At 37.4% G+C, this 21,267-nt stretch overlaps 1 protein-coding gene across 1 annotated transcript in view; it reads left to right on the top strand.

Moving 5' to 3' along the window:
* Positions 1-20,326, top strand: part of TM9SF2 (transmembrane 9 superfamily member 2) — a gene marked incomplete at its 5' end in the record, with an annotated part of 56,069 nt that extends 35,743 nt beyond the window's left edge. The window contains 8 exons of the mRNA XM_082675811.1: positions 8-140; positions 2,439-2,558; positions 5,301-5,358; positions 8,452-8,611; positions 10,379-10,530; positions 11,746-11,857; positions 15,351-15,522; positions 19,637-20,326. Of these exons, the coding sequence (XP_082531937.1) occupies positions 8-140; positions 2,439-2,558; positions 5,301-5,358; positions 8,452-8,611; positions 10,379-10,530; positions 11,746-11,857; positions 15,351-15,522; positions 19,637-19,704 (975 nt within the window). The 3' untranslated portion in view covers positions 19,705-20,326. The remainder of the gene's footprint in view (positions 1-7; positions 141-2,438; positions 2,559-5,300; positions 5,359-8,451; positions 8,612-10,378; positions 10,531-11,745; positions 11,858-15,350; positions 15,523-19,636) is intronic.
* Positions 20,327-21,267: the final 941 nt, after the last annotated feature.

Here is a 21,267-nt window from a genome sequence, read left to right as displayed (position 1 = left end):
TTTTTAGGAGGATGCCCAGGAAGAATTTGGCTGGAAGCTAGTTCATGGTGATATATTCCGTCCTCCAAGAAAAGGAATGCTGCTGTCAGTCTTCCTGGGATCAGGGACACAGATTTTAATTATGACTTTCGTGACTCTATGTAAGTGTTAAGTGAAAATTACAAAGTAGAAATTACTTTCTCTAAATAATTATTTGAAATCCAGTTTTCCTGAGTTGTAGCCAGGCTAGGTTGTTTCTGAGAGTCCTCTTGGTTCTCAGAATCTGTGTGCTTTGGCCATAAGTGACCTGGGGCAAGGTTAGCTGTGCCAGAAGTTGACTCTGCATGTCTCCCTCACAGCTGCATAGAGACCAGGACTTTGTTGTGGGAGCACTGGAGCTGCAGATGACTAGATCCTCAAAGACCATCTGGGTCTGAGTCTGGGCAGCCTGGCAGCAGGGTCACGCAGGTTGACTATCCTGTCCCACCAGAGCGTAAGGTTTCTTGGCTTCCACTGAGAGAGAAAGGAGAAGGAGATGGGACAGGAAGCTCTTTGTAGACCTTTCCATCTTGGCAGGATTTAGGAAGCAAGACCTCTTTCTTTCTCTAGCAGTGTTCAGGAAAGATCTTCCTACACAAAAAGTCTCTCTTCCTTGTGCCACCTGAAAATCTTCAGATATTTTATTAAGGTTTTGTCAATTAGGACAATCTTTTTCTTCTCTTTTTTTAAAAATAGAAATCCCTTAGAGGTATTCATCAGCTGCAGGAGTGGCTCTGAGACTATTCTCTGGAAATATATTAATGCCATGGTCTTTCAGTTTTCCTAGTTACAAGAGAAAAAACTGTTTATGAAAAGAATTTTCTGAATTATGCATTCGTTTCCCCATATTTCCTTTATTGTTGTGTGCTACTGATGAACAGTAACACATGAATGTTACTAGAAGAATTCAGAAACCACTGACCTTTCAATAATTTTTTTAGCAAACATTTGTCCTTATGTTTGGTTGCATATTAAATACCTAATACTATAATCATTTTCTACTAGTAAAATTGTTCTAAGTTTTTATGATGCAATTAACCACATAAATGTTTGGGAAGAGAATTATCAATGCCAGATGTCTGGCACCTGAATAAGTTTGGGGTTTACTGATTTGCACCTTTCAGCTCAGTTTGAAGACTAACTAGAACATGTTTATCTACTAACAACTTAGATAAGGAGATGCCGCTGTGATGAGTGAGGCTAGCATTTGTCAGTATATTACACTGAAGAGGGTACGTTGGGAAAATGAGTCATGAAGGAGGTTTGGACACAGGCGATTGCACAGAATCCCCAGAGCGCTGAGGTGGCGTTAGAGCAGAATGGATGCTTGAGGGTGAAATTCTGCTTCAAAATTTTATTGAGAGCTGCCTTCTGCCCCTCTCCAGTCTTTGTTTGGGTCAGCTAGAAAGTGAACTTGTAAGGAAGGAACATTTCAGAGAGCCTAGGTTAGAAAGTGATAGGGATTGTTTCCCTTTACTGCTCGAATATGGACTGTTTTGCTTCAGAACAATCCATTTCTCAGGCCTGGGAGGAACTGGGGGTGGGGGGTGCACCTTAGCTGAAATTCCAGTAGACCGTCTAAAGTTACCCTGTCTGGTTTCCTGTCATCGATTGTGAGTTTCTCCTCTTCAGTTGGTGCTGATCAGAGGGTGTGCAATGGTGTGTGCTTGGCTGTGTGCACCCAGGGGAAACACTGGAAACTTTGGTGCTCCTGGGATTAGAAAGCCACCTGCATCTGTTCTTGGATTTCTTTCTGAGAAAACCATAACTTCTGACTTGCAGTTTAAAGCTAGGAATTGCTATAAATATAAGATAGTACTTCCTTTCTTATTAGTTGGGAGGGTTATATAGGGAAGAACAAATAAAACGAACTAGCTGAATAAGGGTAGGAACCAGAATTTCCCAAGTCATTGACCAAGCCCTTCAGTAACTTGTGTTCACAAAACAAATAGTACTATGAAATCTTTTTTCCCCTGTTTTGTTCTTTATTAGATTCTTTTTTATCTCTTTATGTTTTAATGTTATAAGGTTTTTTTCACCCCAGAGGATTCAATATTGTTTTTAAAAGGAACAAAAAGTGAGAATATTTTATAGTGGGAATATTTTTTATTGATGTTAATTTTGAAAGCTGTGCTTGAATCTCAGAAGAGCTGAAAGCACTCATGAGCATCCAGTGAGCCTCTGCTGATAACAGGAAAGGTGGGGACTTACGGACCCTGACAGGAGACTTCCACATTGGAGCTTGCTTTATGTGTGATCCTATAGATACAGCGCCTTAAATATTACTAAGTTTCAGTGTGGTTGCCTGGTAAGAGAGCGTATTTTCATGAAGTTGTATTTAGTTCATTGTTTAAAAAATGAGAGGGGTCTTCTGTCACTTCAAAGGAAACCATAATAAAATTCATAACTTTATTTTTTAGTTTTTGCTTGCCTGGGATTTTTGTCACCTGCCAACAGAGGAGCACTGATGACTTGTGCTGTGGTCTTATGGGTGCTGCTGGGCACTCCTGCAGGCTATGTCGCTGCCAGATTCTATAAGTGTAAGTAAAAGCCACCCCGCTGGGCGTTCAGATCAGGAGTCTAACCTGCTGCCTTAGTTGTCTGAGCCTTTGTGTCTGGCGGTTGATGCTCTTTAAACAATACGTGTTAGAGGTGTGTATCCTTATTTAATGAAGCTTGTGAAGTGGATGACTGTCCAGAGATTTGCTCGTTCAGACATGCTTAAACAGTGGGTTAGACAGATTTGGGTGCTGCTTATCCATCATCCCGTCTCTCCTCCTTAAGTTTTGACATCACAGGTTTGGCTGAACAACTTAGATTTGCTACATTCATAGAAACATATTTAGACTAATAAAGGAAAAACTATACGAGTATCACTGATTTATTCATTAAAACAAGTAGTACAGGGCTTCCCTGGTGGTGCAGTGGTTAAGAATCCGCCTGCCAGTGCAGGGGATACAGGTTCGAGCCCTGGTCCGAGAAGATCCCACATGCCACGGAGCGGCTAAACCCGTGCGCCACAACTACTGACCCTGCGCGCCTGGAGCCTGTGCTCTGCAACAAGAGAAGCCACTGCAGAGAGAAGCCCGCTCACCGCAAGTAGAGGAAGCCCGCGCACAGCAATGAAGACCCAGTGCAGCCAAAAATAAATAAATAAAATAAATAAATTTTTAAAAAACAAGTAGTATATACAGGAATACCTTATATGAGAGAGGTCATACTTACATCAATTTAATATTTATAAAAGTGAACTGTACTTAAAGTAAATTAAGATCTCACTGTTTTAAAGAGCCCTGAAGTAAGTTACTTTTGTAGCATGATTTGTTGCATTCTCTTGTATTCTTGCTTTCCAGAAGTAAAATAAAGTTCAGTGAAAAAAAGGATCAGAGCCACAGAGTAAGGATGGGGATATGATTAGATGACTTAGAAAGCAACTTTGCTGGGGTCAGTAAATGCCAGAGTTTGCCCTGCTTAGGAATCCTGTAGTCACGTTGAGACGGTCCCATAGGTAATCTGGGAATTTAAATGCCAGGGAGATGCTGACGCAGGGCTAGGGTTGCCCAAGGCCTTCTGATAGGAATAAGGTTTAGAGAATAACCCTAAAACACAGTAGGATTACATAGGTGCCTTAATGTGTGGTTGGCTAGACTCAACCCCAAATAGAAATATTAGACTTTGCTAGATGCATAGAGTATGTGAAGTTCTATATTCATGTATGTGTGTGTGAGTGTGTTTAATTTCTGTGAATTTTGTCAGAGTTCTTTTATTCTTTCATTCTTTTCTAACAGACATAGGATTAGGGTGGTCAGATGTATTTTAACACATATGAGGTACGGTTGGACCCCTGCCTGCTCCCCCTTTCTCACTGTTTCTGTGCACTGGGTTTCTTTGAGTTCCTCAGTCAGCCTGTGCACCTGCCTTCGTACATGCCGTTCCCTCTACTTGAGTTCTGATCCGTACTCGCTGCCCGACAGACACACCTCCCCTTCATCTTCTCTCCGTCCTTCATTTCTCCTAGCTGCAGATTAAGTAGCATATTAATCAGGCAGAACATTCTGAGACACACTGTCATGTGGCCCTAGTCAAAAAATACTTCATTTTATAGAAGCATTTTTAATGTTTCAAAAAATATATGAGGATTTTGAGTAGAGTTGTATTAAACCCAAAATTCATAATTTCACAATAGCCTATCAGTAATGCTATGAATTCAAATCATATATATATAATTTGTTGTTTTCTTTTAGGGCAAGAGGTACTTAAAATTGCTTATGAATTGTTAAAACTTTTTTTAAAAATCAAAGCGGTTTTCAGATCTCAGCCAGTTTTATCTCCAACTTTTAAACTAGGAGCAGAGGTGTATTTTCTTTTTTTTTTTTACTCTAGAAACTTAAGTTTTGTTTTTGTTTTGCGGTACGCGGGCCTCTCACTGTTGTGGCCTCTCCCGTTGCGGAGCACAGGCTCCAGACGCGCAGGCTCAGCGGCCATGACTCAAGGGCCCAGCCGCTCCGCGGCATGTGGGATCCTCCCGGACCGGGGCACGAACCCGCGTCCCCCACATCGGCAGGGGGGACCTGCCGCATCCCCACTGCGCCACCGGGGAAGCCCGAGACTTAAGTTTTTAATTGTTTTTTTTAAAGTGGGGGAAAAAAAATAGAGAGGGGCAAAGGAGAGTAAAAAGTTTGTAAGTAAATTTGTTCTGTCAAGTGGCCGTAACCCTTCTACTCTTCTTGGTCACCTGATCCTACACACTGATCTCCCCACCGCCACCCACGGCCTACCTGAAACTACAGTGCTGGAGGCATCCTGGAGACTCAGACCTACTATGGACATTGAAGTGTGTTGCATGTCAGGCTTGAGGGTTCCTAGTTTTATAACAAATTCTGAAACTGACCTCAAGATAAACGAGAATCTGCAGTGCACCCTTTTTCCATCTAGTCCCATTAATTAAAACTGGGTTAGAATTTAAGGGTTTGTTTTGTTTTGAAGTAAAAAAAAAAGATTAGAAAAGGAAAACTGGTTTGGATGACTTTCCTTTGACACTAGATTTATTTTATGCTGAAACAATCTTTAGAGCGGGACTTATCCAGGGCAGTCCTGTGATGTGCATCTCTGATTTGGATCATTTGATTAGGGAGTATTAGGACATTTGCTAGTGTCATTTTCTACGAATAGGCCCCCAGTGCTGTCTGTTAATTTGTCCGATACCAGACCTGAGGTATGGATATTTGGTTTGCTTTGAAGAAAAGTCTTTATGTCAATGCCACTTTTGTTTTGTTCTACAGCCTTTGGAGGTGAGAAGTGGAAAACAAACGTTTTATTAACATCATTTCTTTGTCCTGGGTAAGTGAATTTTTCAATAATAACTTGCTTGACATAGTCATATTTTAGTTCCCAGAATTTCTGGCCTGTAAGTCTAATCTTTTCTGTCTCTATGTACCCCAGAAAATGAATTTAATTTTTAAATAGTGACTATTTAATAAACATTTGCAGAATGGCAACTACATGTCTTATCTGGAAAGGGTACCTTTAGACATGAGAAATTTTATATTCCTTTTCTTAAAAGTCTGTTTCTTAGTCTGGCATATTGTCATGTAAGGCTGCGTATAAAGTTTTTGACCTAATCACAGGAATGAATCCTCACCTGAAGATCGTTCAGGCAGGCATACATTTTCGGATTTTTATCATGAGTATAGCTACTTTTAAGCGTATTCCATTAATTAGATTAGAGTAACATATACCAAAAATGAAAAAAACAACCACCAACATAAAAAAACAGAACATCTGTGGTGCTTTGGAAGATAGTTTCTGATATCAAATATCTGATGTGTGTCTGGTCCTAGAAATACAACCCAGTTTATCCCCCGCTCACAGATTAATGGAGGGCAAGAACTGGCCTCTGAATAATCAGCAGCAATAAAGTAGGCCAAGGGTTAAATCTTGAAGCCAGGACTGTTCCATTTGCAGGCCAGAAATGAAAGAATAGCTGGCATTTTTAGACATGATTGGGTTAAATAGTCTCAGATTTTCACCTCCATTGAAGATTCACATGCCTCTCAGCCATTCATATTCTATTCAAATTTTTATGCTTTCCTCAAGCCATATCCTTTGTCTTCTTTCCCTCTGCTGGCAGTTGAAGAAGTGCCCCTCCTTACCAAGACTGTCAGCCACAATTTCCTTTGGAATCTTGCCTTTCAAACATCCCCCCAATCTCTGACATAATCCATTTCTCTCTTTCTCTGTGTTCTGGTCACATGTTTCATCTCTTCCTACAAATATGCTTACGTTTCCCATATTCTAAAAAGAGCTTCCTGTAAGCATCTTCTAGTCTACTGTCTTTCTTTTCAGTTTTCAACAAAATGCCTTGAAAAAATAGTCTATACTCCCTTACTCTGATTTTCTTAGCATATATTTACATTGTAAACCCACGTAATCTTTTTCCCACATCACTTTAGTGAACTTCTCTCTGAGGTTACCAAAGATGTTCCCATTTTCAAATCTAGAAACCATTTTCCCTGTCTTTACCTCTTTACATTGTGTAACATTGGAATACCTTTTCCTTGAAACTCCTTCCTTTTTGCCTTCACAGAAGTTATCCTATGCTAGTTTTTTACATCTCTTATCAAACCTTCTCTGATTTATCATCTTCATCCCACCCTTAAAAACAGGTGTTCACCAGGGGATGATGAGGTAAGTAGAGAGGAGAAGAGCCAAGAACCCAAGTCCCCAGGGCAAAGGGAATTGGTGTTCATCTAGGAAAAGAAGGATCATTTGATAATATGAAATCAATTCATAAATTTTTTTATAAATAAGCACCTGCATATAATTATTGCGGTAGGCACAGCAAAATGGCATTTGATAATATTAAAGATTGTTTCCAGATTTAAAAAGAATTTAATGGAGAGAGAAATGCTCCCTTCTATTAATAAAAATCTCATCTCTGATTCAAAACCAACATCGTTTAATGATGAAACACTAGAGACATTTTCATAAATCACTTTTAGGGCTTCAGTTATTTAAGTTCTAGTTACATTAAGACATGAAACAAAAAGAAAGGTGGAGATTATATTATTATTTATTGGTGACATAATTTGTATACAGAGAACATAAACAAATTTGAGCTATAAACTTGTAGAATTAGTAAAAGAGTTGGGCAAAATGGCTAGATATCAGCCAATATTTCAAGATTATGAATACCACCAATTGCAAGTGAAACATCTTAATGGTAGTGGTAGTTGTGTGGGGAAAAGACTATTCACAGGAGTATTAGCAACAGAAAAACTTTGCAACACCTGAAGTAACTTCTCAAAATAGGGACAGTCCATATGACAAGTCTACAAAGCTTGTTAGAGATACATACAAATTCACCATGTTACCTGATGAGAAGACCAAGTATTGCAAAGGCATTTGGAGGGGTCCTGTGGCTGCCAGGATAGAGAACACAGAAGTAGACCATGTATACACAGAAGCATGCTAGACATGGCATCACGAACCAGAGGAACAATGTAAAATGATGCTGGGACAATTGATTTTCCACATGAAGGGAGAAAAATTCTCTTCTTACCTCACACACATGAAATCAGTTCCAGGTGGATTAAAACCCAAATGTAACGGGTGTAACAATTAGACAAAAATTTAGAGGAGTATTTTTATGAGCCCGGGTTAGGAAAGGCTTTCTTAAGTTACACAAAAGGTAAAGGAAAAAATTGATCACTTTGATAACATTAAAAACTGTGTGTGGGGGGGCGGTATACAGAAGTGATTATAGTATTATTACAGCCATGTTTTAAAAATGTACTCATAGAAGAATGACTGAAAGGGACGAAGTACACATATGTTTGGGTTCTTAAAAGTCATAAACTAGGAGAAAGGTATTTAACAAGGAGTTAGTTGCTAGCGTATATAAATAACTCACATATGTGACTTTGCAAAAGCCCTGCGACCCAAATGAAAAATGAGCAGTGGGGCTTCCCTGGTGGCGCAGTGGTTGGGGGTCCGCCTGCTGGTGCAGGGGACGCGGGTTCGTGCCCCGGTGTGGGAGGATCCCACGTGCCGCGGAGCGGCTGGGCCTGTGAGCCGTGGCCGCTGAGCCTGCGCTTCCGGAGCCTAGAAAGCCAACAAACACAAGGATGCTCAGCTGCAGTTGTCAATAGGAAATGCAAATTAAAACAACAAAGTTAACAATCCCAAGCATGATGAAAATATGGAAAGAGGTAAATTTCATAAGCTGCTGGTAGGAGTTTAAGTCAGGCAAAACCAATCTGAAGAGCAACTCGGCAGTTTCTACTAAAGTTTTAAATTCACATACCCTATGGCTCAGCAGTTCCACTTTCCTTGTGTATAACACAGAAATCATGATACTAACTACATATGATTGCTACTATATCATTTTGCTTCCACCTCAGGTTTTACCCAAAAACCTATTGTGTCTTTCAGGATTGTGTTTGCGGACTTCTTTATAATGAATCTGATTCTCTGGGGAGAAGGATCTTCAGCATCTATTCCTTTCGGGACATTGGTTGCCATATTGGCTCTTTGGTTCTGCATATCTGTGCCTCTAACATTTATTGGTGCATACTTTGGTTTTAAGAAGAATGTAAGTTTATAGGTGTTAACTTATTCAAATGAATCTCAACTGTGGAAGTTAGCATGTGCCACCTTAAAAGACATAGGTATCTAAAAGATACAAACTAGTCCTGTGGGATCTGGATTTCATAGAAAATTGATGACTTCCTAGTTTGACTGCAGTCCTTCTTAAAATAGTACTCAGAAGAGTGTGGTAGAGAGAGGTTATGGATGTAAACTTAGATTTCAAAGTTTTGTAAGTAAATGGAAATGGAAGCTAAAATGGATTAATAGGAAATGAAATGCTAATTTAAACTAATGAAAAATTTGAATGTGTTACATTAAAAATAATTACTTTTCTTTAACCTAAAAAGTACATGCATTTTTTTCTTAGCCATAAGTGTTTCTAATCTATATTACTTAACTAAGTAAACTGGGTAAAACTGAGTATGGGTTAGGAAGTGAAGCTGTAAGAAAAGTGACTATACAGTAAGAGTAGCAGTTTTTTTAATATGTAGCTTTGGAATAAATTTTATATGCTTACCTGCTAATATTTGATTTTAAGAAATATTATAATCAAGTCTCAGTCCCTCCCTCCAGTCTTTCGGTCTCCACCTCTGCTGCCCCCTTTCTAACCTCACGCTAAGAGGAAAATGAGAATTCTTCAGTGTCCTCCTCTAACTCCACTTCGCTATCTTTGCTCTCCTCTGAAAGTATCTCCACAAGGTTAAGAGAAATTACGTAGTGTAGTACACTTTGTGAGGGGACCTGGAAAAACCTTGGAAGAAACTTATCTACTTTGACTTTTAAGAGACTTCAGAGTCTCCACTGCACCTACCATGCCAGGCTACTAAAAGATTTTTCAGTTCTTTGGCATTTTGTTTAATTCATGACTTAAAATCTATATAGCATAAGTAGTAAACTGATATGGTTTGAAATTTTTTTAATTAAATAGATTAAATAAGTACTTAAAATTCTAAAAATATAAAAATTGAAGAACGATTTAGTGGGTCTCTGCCTATATACACATATACCTACATGTAAAATAATCTAGTCCACAGGAGTATAATCTCAATGAGAATATCAAGTTTTAAATTTTGATATGTCATCACAAAACCTATAGAAGTATGTTTTTGAACTTTTTTGCAAGGAAATGAATTTCTGCATATGTACTCTTTTTTCCTCTTATGTAACTATGTTTAGGTACTTTAGGTTCCATTTGTTTTTATACTACCATGTAATGTGTTACGAAAGGGAGAATAATTGAGAACATCACCAATAATTTAGGATTATAAAGCTTCATAGAGCCATTCATTATCTTCTTCGTGTTCTTAAGTCTTAGTAAAATTGAGCAATTTTAATAAAGATGACACTGTCCATCTCCAAAAAAAATACATTGACCACAGTTTCAGAACCAGCTGATTTCTTACAGCAAGTATGTAATTAAAAGGAAAAACTTAACTCTATCTTTTTATTAAGTACTATTTTCTGAGTACTATATTATCTCCTTCTGTGTATTCCTTACTTTGTCTGAAGCCATTAGTCATTGGATCACTGCTGGAAACAGTGGTGGCTTGTTCCAGAAGACAGACTGAATATTGTACCTGATGGTATCTGGTTTGTTGCTTCTAAATACAAATGTCATCTGGATGACTCAGGTAGACTGTGTCGCCATTCGTGTCATCATGGAAGCTGAGAAAAAGCAGGCAAATAATCTAGTACAGAGAAGAATTTTTTCCTTTCTGTACTAGATTATAGATATATAATTATGAATCCTTTCTTTTGTTTTTTTCTGAAGGCCATTGAACACCCAGTTCGAACCAATCAGATTCCACGTCAAATTCCTGAGCAGTCCTTCTACACAAAGCCGTTACCTGGTATTATCATGGGAGGGATTTTGCCCTTTGGGTGCATCTTTATACAGCTTTTCTTCATTCTGAATAGTATTTGGTAAGCTAAGGACTAAGTCAAGTCCTCTTATTCCCATTCCCATTATATGTAGTACTAGCTTTCTCTTTTTGTTTATATGGATTACTATTTATACCTGATAAATGTAAGCCATTCTCCAATTATCAGAAATCTTAAGAGACAAAAGGTTATCTTTTCAGTGTGAGAAAGAATAATTGTGATAAGTTATTATTAATCAAGTGCTTATTATTTCTTACTTAATTCTCAGACCTCTGTAAAGTGGGTATTATCCCATTTTACAGAGGTGAAAATGAGATTTTGGAGGTTAAGTAATTTGCCTGTGTCACACAGCTACATTTTCTATATGGCAGAAAATTAACCTAAATCTCTCCAAATCTGTGCTCTTTAATAAGTCATCTGTAGTGCTTCAGAGGAGATGCTCTGAGCTCTTGATAGAGTGTATTCAAGCCAGCATTGGAGGAAGGGTTGAGCTAGACAACTTTCAAAGTCGTTTCTTGGGCATCCCCTGGTGGTCCAGTGGTTAGGACTCTGCACTTTCACTGCTGAGGGCCTGGGGAACTAAGATCCCACAAGCCGCATGGTACAGCCAAAGGGGGGAAAAAAATCACAAAGTCGTTTCTTATCCCAAGATCCCTTCATTCTCTGATTTCTTGTTCGAATGGGAAAGCACATAGTGGCAATTTCGAGCCTCACTGTTAGGGTGTGTACATTGCAGTATATCATGATCCTTATTTGATCGCATTGACATATGTTACAGAAAGTGCCAAGGTTCCAGGTAGCATTGTCAGAACTAAATTGGAGCTTTTTAGTAATTAGAACTTGTCTTTCATTCCTGACCGTTAGTGTTTTTTCCAAATTCAACTGATTTTTATCATATATGATAAGAAACAATATGTACCAAATGTAACCTTTTCTTAGTTTGGCTCTGTCTTCATATTAATTTTTTAATCAAATTTGTCTGACTCACCAGTAGACAGATTGGCTAAGCGTATTTGAATAAATAAGAGTTTTAGGTTCTCCCTCAACAGGAAGGCAGAGTCCAATAGCACTGCTGCATCCTTCCTCCCCTTGCCCCGCCCCCGCCCCATCACTGTCTAAATCTACGAGAATTTGTCTTTGATTAGTTGGGAGAAAAAGCAAACATTTTCAGTTCAAGAAAAATGAGAAGAAGATTGTGTCATTTACTGTGTCAAAGAGAAAATATTTATAGCTTCATCTTGACATGTTTGATTATAGGTCACACCAGATGTATTACATGTTTGGCTTCCTGTTCCTGGTGTTTATCATTTTGGTTATTACCTGTTCTGAAGCAACTATACTTCTTTGCTATTTCCACCTATGTGCAGAGGTATGTATTAGCAATATTCAATTACGTTAATTTGTGGACAGTATTTATAATTTTGGCATAAGGCCACTTTGAATACTATTACAGTAAGACCCCTACATAGAACGAGTTCTGTTCCAAGAGCGCGTTCGTAAGTCCAGTTTGTTCATAAGTCCAACAAAGTTAGCCTAGGTACCCAACTAACACAGTCGGCTATATAGTACTGTACTGTAATAGGTTTATAATACTTTTCACACAAATAATACATAAAAAACAAACAGAAAAAATAAATCATTTTTAATCTTACAGTACAGCACCTTGAAAAGTACAGTAGTACAATACAACAATTGGGGTACAATGGCTGGCATCGAGTGAACAGACAAGAAGAGTTACTGACTGGAGGAGGGAGGGGGAGGGGGAGATGGTAGAGCTGAAGGATCGTCAGCAACGGGAGACGGAGGGCAAGCTGCAATTTCACTCACGCCTGACGCTGATGGCACAGGTCAGGTGCTGGTTCCTTGCTGGAACCAGGTGCACATTCGCATCTTTGAAAGTTCTCAACTTGAAGGTTCATATGTAGGGGACTTAACTGTAATTGAAGTGATTTCTGTAAATATGTGTTATTAAGGTAGAAATTGACCTGTATTCCTAAATCGAATGTAGCCTTCTTTAAGATTGAATTAAGATAGTATCCTAATTCAGTATATTTATTTATTTAGAGCTTAACTTTAAAATGTTAATTTCCTGAGAATAACACATTTTGCTGAACTTTTATTCTTTAACTGTCTGACTTTAAAATTAATATTCTTTTTTTGTGATACAGACACTGGTAGACTGAAAATTCAGTGAAAATAAACATTTTAAGTGGAAAAATTCATTAAAACATTTCAGAGATTACATTGTTATGAGTTATATACTTGGCAACATGGTGATGTGTGTTGGTGTCCTTAGGTGACTTTTAAAGATTTAGATTGTGTTAAATCATTCTTTTATAGTTGTTTTCTATACAGGAGATAAAATCTGACTTTGTTAAACTTGAGACGCTTTTTTAAAAAATTGAGGTTAAGTTCACATAACATGAAATCAACCATTTTAAAGTGAACAATTCAGTGGCACGTACTACATATACAGTGTTGTGCACCCACTCTCTCTTTCTCAAAATATTTTCATCAACCCTAAATAAAATCCCATACCCATTAAGTAGTTACTTCCCGTTCTTCTCTCCCCTTCAGACCCTGGCAACCACCAATCTGCTTCTGTCTCTGCAGATTTATCTGTTCTGGATATTTCATGTAAATGGAATCATACATTATGTGTGACTTTTGTGTCTGGCTTCCTTCACTTAGCAGAATGTTTTAAGGTTCATCACACTGTAGCATGTATCAGTGCTTCATTCCTTTTTATAGCCAAGTAATATTCCATTGCATAGATAGATGTACTCCAGTTTGTTTTATTCATTCATTCATTGATACACATTAGGTTTGTTTCCACCTTTCGGTTATTGTGAATAGTGCTGCTATGAACGTTCGTGTACAAATATTTATTTGGGTACCTGTTTCCAGTTCTTTGGGGTATATATGTTGGAGTGGTATTGCTGAGTCATACGGTTATTCTTTGTTTAACTTTTTGAGGAACCATCAAACTGTTTTTTCCACAGTGGCTGCACCATTTTACATTCCTACTAGCAATGCACAAGTGTTTCAGTTTCTCTACATCCTTGCCAATACTTGCTATTTTCTGGGTTTTTAAAGTATAGCCATCCTAGAAGGTGTGAAGTGGTATCTCACTGTGGTTTTGATTTTCATTTCCCCAATGACTAATGATGATGAGCATATTTTCTTGGGTATCTTGTTTGGTGAAATGTCTAATTCCTTTGCCCATTTGTAAGTTGGGTTGTTTATCTTTTTGTTTAATTGTTAGAGTTCTTTCTATATTCTGGATACTAGACCTTTATCAGATACATGATTTGTAAATTTTTTCTCCCATTCTGTAGGCTGTCTTTTCACTTTCTTAATGATGTCTTTTGCACCAAACTTTTAATTTAGAGGGTCCGATTTATCTATATTTTCTTTTGTTTCTAAGAATTCATTGCTTAAATCCAAGTTCGTGAAGATTTACCCCCATGTTTTCTTCCAAGTTTATAGTTTTAGATCATTGATCCATTTTGAATTAATTTCTGTATGTGGTATTAGTTAGGGGTCCAACTTCATTCTTTTGCATGTGGCTATCCAGTTTTCCCAGCACCTTTTGTTGAAGAAATTATTCTTTCCTTATTAAATGGCCTTGGCAACCTTGTTGAAAACACATTGGCCCATAGATGGTGTGGGTTTATTTCTGGAGTCTCAATTCTGTTCCAGTGGTATATATGCTGTTTTTATGCCAACACCACACTGTTTTGATTACCATGGCTTCATGTTACGTTTTGAAATTGGGAAGGGTAAGTCCTCCAACCTTGTTCTTCTTTTTGAAGATTATTTTGGCTCTTTAGGGCCCTTTGCAATTTCCTATGACTCTGAGGATTGGCTTTTTCATTTTTGCTAAGAAGGTTGTTGGAATTTTGATAGGGATTGCATTGAATCTGTAGGTTGCTTTGGAGAGTGTTGCCATCTTAACAATATTAAGTCTTCTGATCCATAAAAGCAGATGGCTTTCCATTTATTTAAATCATCTTTAATTTTTTTTTAGCAGTGTTTTGTAGTTTTCAGTGTATAAGTCTTTCACCTCCTTGGTTAAATTTATTCCTAGGTATTTTTTTCTTTTGGATGCTGCTGTAAATGGAATAATTTTTTAAACTTCCTTTTCTGGATCGTTCATTGTCAGTATATGAAATCACTGATTTTCATGTTGATCTTGTACCCTGCAACTTTGCTGAGTTCATTTATTAGTTGTAGAAGTTTTCGTGTGTGGATTCTTTAGGATTTTCTAATCTTGGTGTACTTTTGAAATATATATATTTTTTACATATTCCAAAGGGTAAGATAGTGAAGTATCTTTTAGAAGATCTCTTGCTAAGCTGTAAACCACTTTATGTAAAAGTAAGAGAAGCTGTATTTAAAAACCTACCTTATATAAATTGTTAGTAATAACTAAAAATGGGTTTCAACCAGGTTTTTTTTTTGAGCATAATCTTCCTAATATAGAGATGACTAGACTATAAGTAATACTAATTTTGAATTATGTAACTAAGCTCTTCGTATATTTCTTTTCTTTTTGGGAAACATACATTTTAAAATATAGCCTAATGCTTCATTATTCATAAACTGTTTAAGATTTTTCTAAACGTTTTTAGCCAGTCTTTAAGTAGTTCCATCAAAGGTAGAGGGTGCTTCTCAGCACCTTTAGTGAGGAGAGAAATTAGCAAAGTTCAGTGTGAGAAAGAGACTGGAACCAATAGCAAAAATTAGGTTTGGGGTGCTATTTCACTTAGCTATGTTTGCTTTGTAACTTTATTCCAGTACATGTTATCTATTAATTGGAAAGTATTTCTTGATCTTTCATTTTTTTCTTTTCTACCCAGGATTATCATTGGCAATGGCGTTCATTCCTTACCAGTGGCTTTACTGCAGTTTATTTCTTAATATATGCAATACACTACTTCTTTTCAAAACTGCAAATCACAGGAACAGCAAGTACAATTCTGTACTTTGGTTATACCATGATAATGGTTTTGATCTTCTTTCTTTTTACAGGTAAGAATTAGAACGAGTTATTTTTAGTCAATAAGTTTTTAGGCAGATTACAATTATTTTAACTTGCATCCAAATTACAAGTTCTTAGGCAAATTACAATTGCATGAAAGCTTGTGGCTACTCAGTGCTCCTGTATTTAGTTTTGAGTGCAGCTAAGCATAGTTTGGTCTGCCTCCCTGTGAGGTGAATATCGGTAAACCGAAGGTGAGAAAACAGAACCTAAGGGAGAAGACTAAACGGGGTCCATTGTTGTGCTGCAAGTACAGGGGCATCTCAACCAGTAGTTCTCAAGGTTTTCCCCTGTTAATCGCTTAGTGGAACAGTCGTGCTTCTGCTCATTTCAGGAATAGCATAAAAAGCTCTAACTACCTAAGTTTAGGAGTAAGTAGAAATTGAGGCCGTGAAGTCAAGATGAGATTGAGAATAAATGATATCAAGAAAAGATAATCATAGGACATCCCTTATTCCAGAAGTTTTAAACTACAGTTTTATATCTCCACTTTAAAATCCAAGTACCTAATGGGACACAGTGTGCTTTATATTGGTATTTCTATGTGTATATCTTCTCTGTCTACCTAGATAAGTTTTCTGTATCTCAGAGCCCTGTGGGTGCTTGGTCAGCATTTGTGGAAGGGCTACACCAAAAAAAAAAAAAAAGATTGGAGGGACCTTTCTTTGTCATAAAAAATGTACATCTAAAATTTTATCTAAGATTGTGTTGCATGCTATGTGAGGAAATATAGGAGTCAAAAGAAAAAAACTTAAAAATTTTTTTTTTTTAAGTTTTTATTTTTGGCCTCACGGCATGTGGGATCTTAGTTCCCCGACCAGGGATCAAACCTGTGCCCCCTGCACTGGAAGCACGGAGTCTTAACCACTGGACCTCCAGGGAAGTCCCAGAAAAAAACTTTCTAAAAAATTAGAACTTTTCTATTTTTTACTCATCTGTTAACATTTAAGAAAATTAGGTAGAGTTTTGAAGTACCCCTGTTGCTATGTCAGTATGTAACAAGCTTTAGGCACTTACATCAATTCTGTACTGCAGGTCGTTCATTGGTCAGACATAGTGGGGTAGGAGTTGGGGGTGCATATCTTGATGCTATGTGATAGATTTAGGTCCATAGCCATAAGTCTTAATTAATAAATGTCTGTAAAACAGTAATAGCCTGTGAAACAAGGATTACTGTTTTTGTGCATCTGTATTTGTGTCCATGCATGCATATATAGAGTAATTTATTCCTTGCTACACACAAAAAATAATGATCTTGGTGAACGTCTTGTTGTTTTTCCAGGCATATGTTATAAAGATAATTTAACCATCACCTGAACTTTATTGTTCTTGATATTTAAAGTGTCATATTTTTACTTACTTAGAGTAAAACAAATTTTGTAATCTAAATTCTGGAGCCACATCAAATTGAATCAACCAGTTAAGCCAGTAACTTTTAGTGTATTTCACTTTGTGGAAAAGGTTCTCTACGTAGGAGTGCTGAGCCCTTTCAGTGTCTTGCATTTTTCTAAAGTGGGGACATCCATATTTATTTCAGGACTCTGAACTGACACCTTTTATTTAAGTCAGTCTATTATACAAGACAAAATAATTGTTCTGTCACATAAGGAAAGATGCCACTTTTAGTATGTACACTATATCTATTCAATATTAAGAACAAAATAAAATACTAGAAGTATTTTGTTAAGAACAAAATAAACTTAACTTTCTTAGGGTTGCTAGTATGATGATAAAATGTTTTTTCTCATCTTAAAATACCTTCTATTATCTTGAAGTTCTTGCTAACCATAATATTGTTTAAATATATTTATGTTTTCACCATTACTTTTCCAAAATTAACCCCAACCTCTCCCAAGTCTTAATAATGACCCTTTGAATATCCAAAAGGTGTATTTGTGTGTCCTCCAAAACACACACAGTGTGCCTGACGTGCACAGAGTAGGTACTCGGTACATGTATGATGTGAGAATAATAACATTCACAACTTCTGTAGTAATGGCCCATGTATAGTCTCTTGGCTTAGAAAATCTACTTTAATACTTTCTGTTTATATTACATTTAAAACAATGGTGAAAACTGTTGGAACTTTAAAGATAAAGCTTCCACAAGGGGCATGTATATATCTCCTTCTGTATTCTTCTGCACCCCTACCTATTGACTATTTCTCAGGGGGTAATCTTGGAAAAAAAGCTATGCCTCAGCTTTAAAAATGGGTTAGTTTCGGGCTTCCCTGGTGGCGCAGTGGTTGAGAATCCGCCTGCCAATGCAGGGGACACGGGTTCGTGCCCCGGTCCGGGAAGATCCCACATGCCGTGGAGCGGCTGGGCCTGAGCGTCCGGAGCCTGTGCTCCGCAACGGGAGAGGCCACAGCAGTGAGAGGCCCGTGTACCACAAAAAAAAAAAAAAAAAAAAAAGGGTTAGTTTCACAATTTAATATATATTCTCTTGCAAAACAGAGTCTCTGAATTTATGTTTAGTAAATCTAAGCATGGTATAGTTTAAAAGAATACTACACTTGAAGTCAGAAAAAGTGAATTTGAATTCTGGCCTTTCTTACCAGCCACAGGCCATTAGACAGTTACGTAACCCCTTGGAGCCTCATTTTTGTCACCTATCTAGCATTCAGATTTTTTGGAATCTAGAGAGATGAAAGCACCTGAAAATTAAGGCATGTATTTTTTCATGAATCATCTCATTTACTGTAATAACAGTCTATGGAGATAGGGCAGATAAAATTATCCCTCTTAAATAAGATAAAGAAATGGGCTTGGAGATTCCAGGTGTCTAATCCAAAGATGATACACACAGCTCACGACAGAGCTGCTCTGTCCTCCAGTACCACACCACCTCTCATTTCAGAGGGGGTGTGCCTTTGTTACTATTCTAATCATATCACTTTCAACACATTGTAAAATCTTTTTGAGTTATTTTATTATAATTCTTTGAAAACTGATCCTTCCTGCTAACTGTACTTAGAAAGTATCCCCATTTAATTACTCTGTGAATCTGATATTCTGATATTTAAGCCATTCACATCATATGTTGAATTAATTAAATGACAGTTTTCCATTTTGTGATAAGAAAATATTCTTTCTGACTTACTTCACTCTGTATGACAGACTCGAGGTCCATCCCCCTCACTACAAATAACTCAATTTCATTTCTTTTTTATGGCTGAGTAATATTCCATTGTATATATGTGCCACATCTGCTTTATTCATTCATCTGTCGATGGGCATTTAGGCTGCTTCCATGTCCTGGGTATTGTAAATAGTGCTGCAATGAACACTGTGGTACATGTCTCTTTTTTTTTTTTTTCTTTTTTTTGCGGTATGCGGGCCTCTCACTGTTGTGGCCTCTCCCGTTGCGGAGCACAGGCTCCGGACGCGCAGGCTCAGCGGCCTTGGCTCACGGGCCCAGCCGCTCCGTGGCATGTGGGATCTTCCCGGACCGGGGCACAAACCCGTGTCCCCTGCATTGGCAGGCGGACTCTGAACCACTGCGCCACCAGGGAAGCCCCATGTCTCTTTTTGAATTATGGTTTTCTCAGGGTATATGCCCAGTAGTGGTATTGCTGTGCTGGGTCGTATGGTAGTTCTGTTTTTAGTTTTTTAAGGAAGGGTGGGAGAGAGGTGCAAGAGGGAGGGGATATGGGGATATATGTATACATATAGCTGATTCACTTTGTTATACAGCAGAAACTAGTGCAACATTGTAAAGCGATTATACTCCCAAAAAAAGACGTGGGGAAAAAAAATGAAAATATTCTTAAATAGAAAAGTAAAATTGGCATCCTTTTCATCTTCAATTTTAGCCTTTTCCATGTAATAAGAAAAAGAATATATTACAGAAAGCTTTCAATAATCTTATAGCATAAAAAGTTTTTTTCTATCAATTTCTGTAAGAAATTTGATTTGAATTATTCTGTAGTTTATAGTTCTGTATATTTCAAAAAAGTTCACAGATCTATGGGATATTCCTGTTAAGTAATGATTTATAGTTTTGTGACTTTTTTTAAGGAACCAATCATTTTAAGCCTGTATTTTTGTGTAAATCATGAAGCTGCCTTTGAAAAGGGATTTATTTTTGTTTTTTCTTTTATAGGAACAATTGGCTTCTTTGCATGCTTTTGGTTTGTTACCAAAATATACAGTGTGGTGAAGGTTGACTGAAGAAGCCCCGTGTGTCCAGTTAAAACAGAAATAAATTAAATTCTTCATCAACGAAGACCTGTTTTTGTGACTACCTTGAGTTTTATCAGACTTATTGGCCTAGTAATCCTTCAGAAACAACATAATTCTAAATACAGCTCTCCTCATACACCTGTCTCCACAGAATGTATTATCAACACTAAAACATTTGTATTGTGATTTGATTAAGTATATATTCAGTTGTTCTCAGTGAAGAGCAAATTTAAATATTATGTGTATTTGTAAATATAATAGCTATAAAATTTTCAGTACTTCTAGTGACAAAATAGAAGAGGCCATATTAAACAATACTGATGAAATACAGGACAGTTCATTGTAAATAGGATTTTCTAGGCTTGGTAGGTGGAAAGAATTATTTTTCTTTGAAGGAAGTAACTTTTTATCATGGTAATTTTGAAGGATAGTTCGTATGATGTGTATTGGGGGGATGTGGCTTTTAAAAAAATCTTGTCTTGGTTGTAACTGTTCATATCTTCTTTTCTGTGTTGACTTCATTATTCCCATGGTATTGGCCTTTTAAACTATGTGCCTCTGAGTCTTTCAATTTATAAAATTGTTATCTTAATAAATATTGTAAAAACGTCTTCATTGCATATTCGTGGAGATTCTGTAAATCCATTTACCAATGGTGTTTTTAATGATTTATACTATTATATCAGATTTTACTGATTTTTGCTAATGTAATACTTTCTGAGTTTTGAGCAAAATGAAATTCCAGTCTCCTGGGCTTTGTAACAAAACTAAAATTTTTCACTATTAGGCAGTAACAGAAATTTTAATCATGCATATCTAGCCAGATAAATTATGTAAGTATAGTAGTTAATATGAGCCTTACTGCATTACCATTAAGAATTTCATATTTTTTACCTGTTTTTCAAAATACAGTATTTTTTATTTTTTTTAAAAATCAGTTTTTATGATCTGTACATTAACAATGACTAGCAATTCTTCTTCTTTATGATTACATTGTCTTAATTTGGATTTCCTAGAGTTAAGAAATAACCGTTTTGCAGCATGTTGACTGGGACTGTCTCATGTACAGCAGTAAACTAAGCAGGTGGGGCTGGGTTAGCCGCACTGTGGAAAGTTCCCTGTTTCCTGCTTCCGCAGTGCTCGGGTGGAAGGAGCTGGGGACTCAGAATCCATCCCGTGGTTCTGCGGCTGAGCCAGGGCCCTGCCACAGGGTCACCTCTCAGTGGCCATCACCACCATGACTCCTCTGCCCTGGATGATGTGGCTTTGGAGAACTGGCCGACTCCTTGAGGAGGGACATGTTGAGAAACTGTTGAAGCTGCAGAACCAAGGTCACAAGGACATCAAGAAAGCAGATGGTAAGGACTGGGGACACCTGAGTGCCGTGGGAAAGTGTGGATCAGTTACACTTCCAGTAAATTGCATGTCAGTAATTGCACAAACTAGCTGCCATCAAAAATGACTCTTCCCCTCCCCCATTCATATGACTTCCTTGAGACCCATTACGTGAATTTATCAGAGAACTGGGCGGTCAACCTGTGCAGGATGGGG

The sequence above is a fragment of the Grampus griseus genome (assembly GCF_964374135.1).
Source record: "Grampus griseus genome assembly, chromosome: 18".
In the NCBI taxonomy this organism is placed as follows: Eukaryota; Metazoa; Chordata; class Mammalia; order Artiodactyla; family Delphinidae; genus Grampus; species Grampus griseus.
Note: the sequence above shows the minus strand (reverse complement) of the source record. Positions and strands in the feature narration are given on the sequence as shown.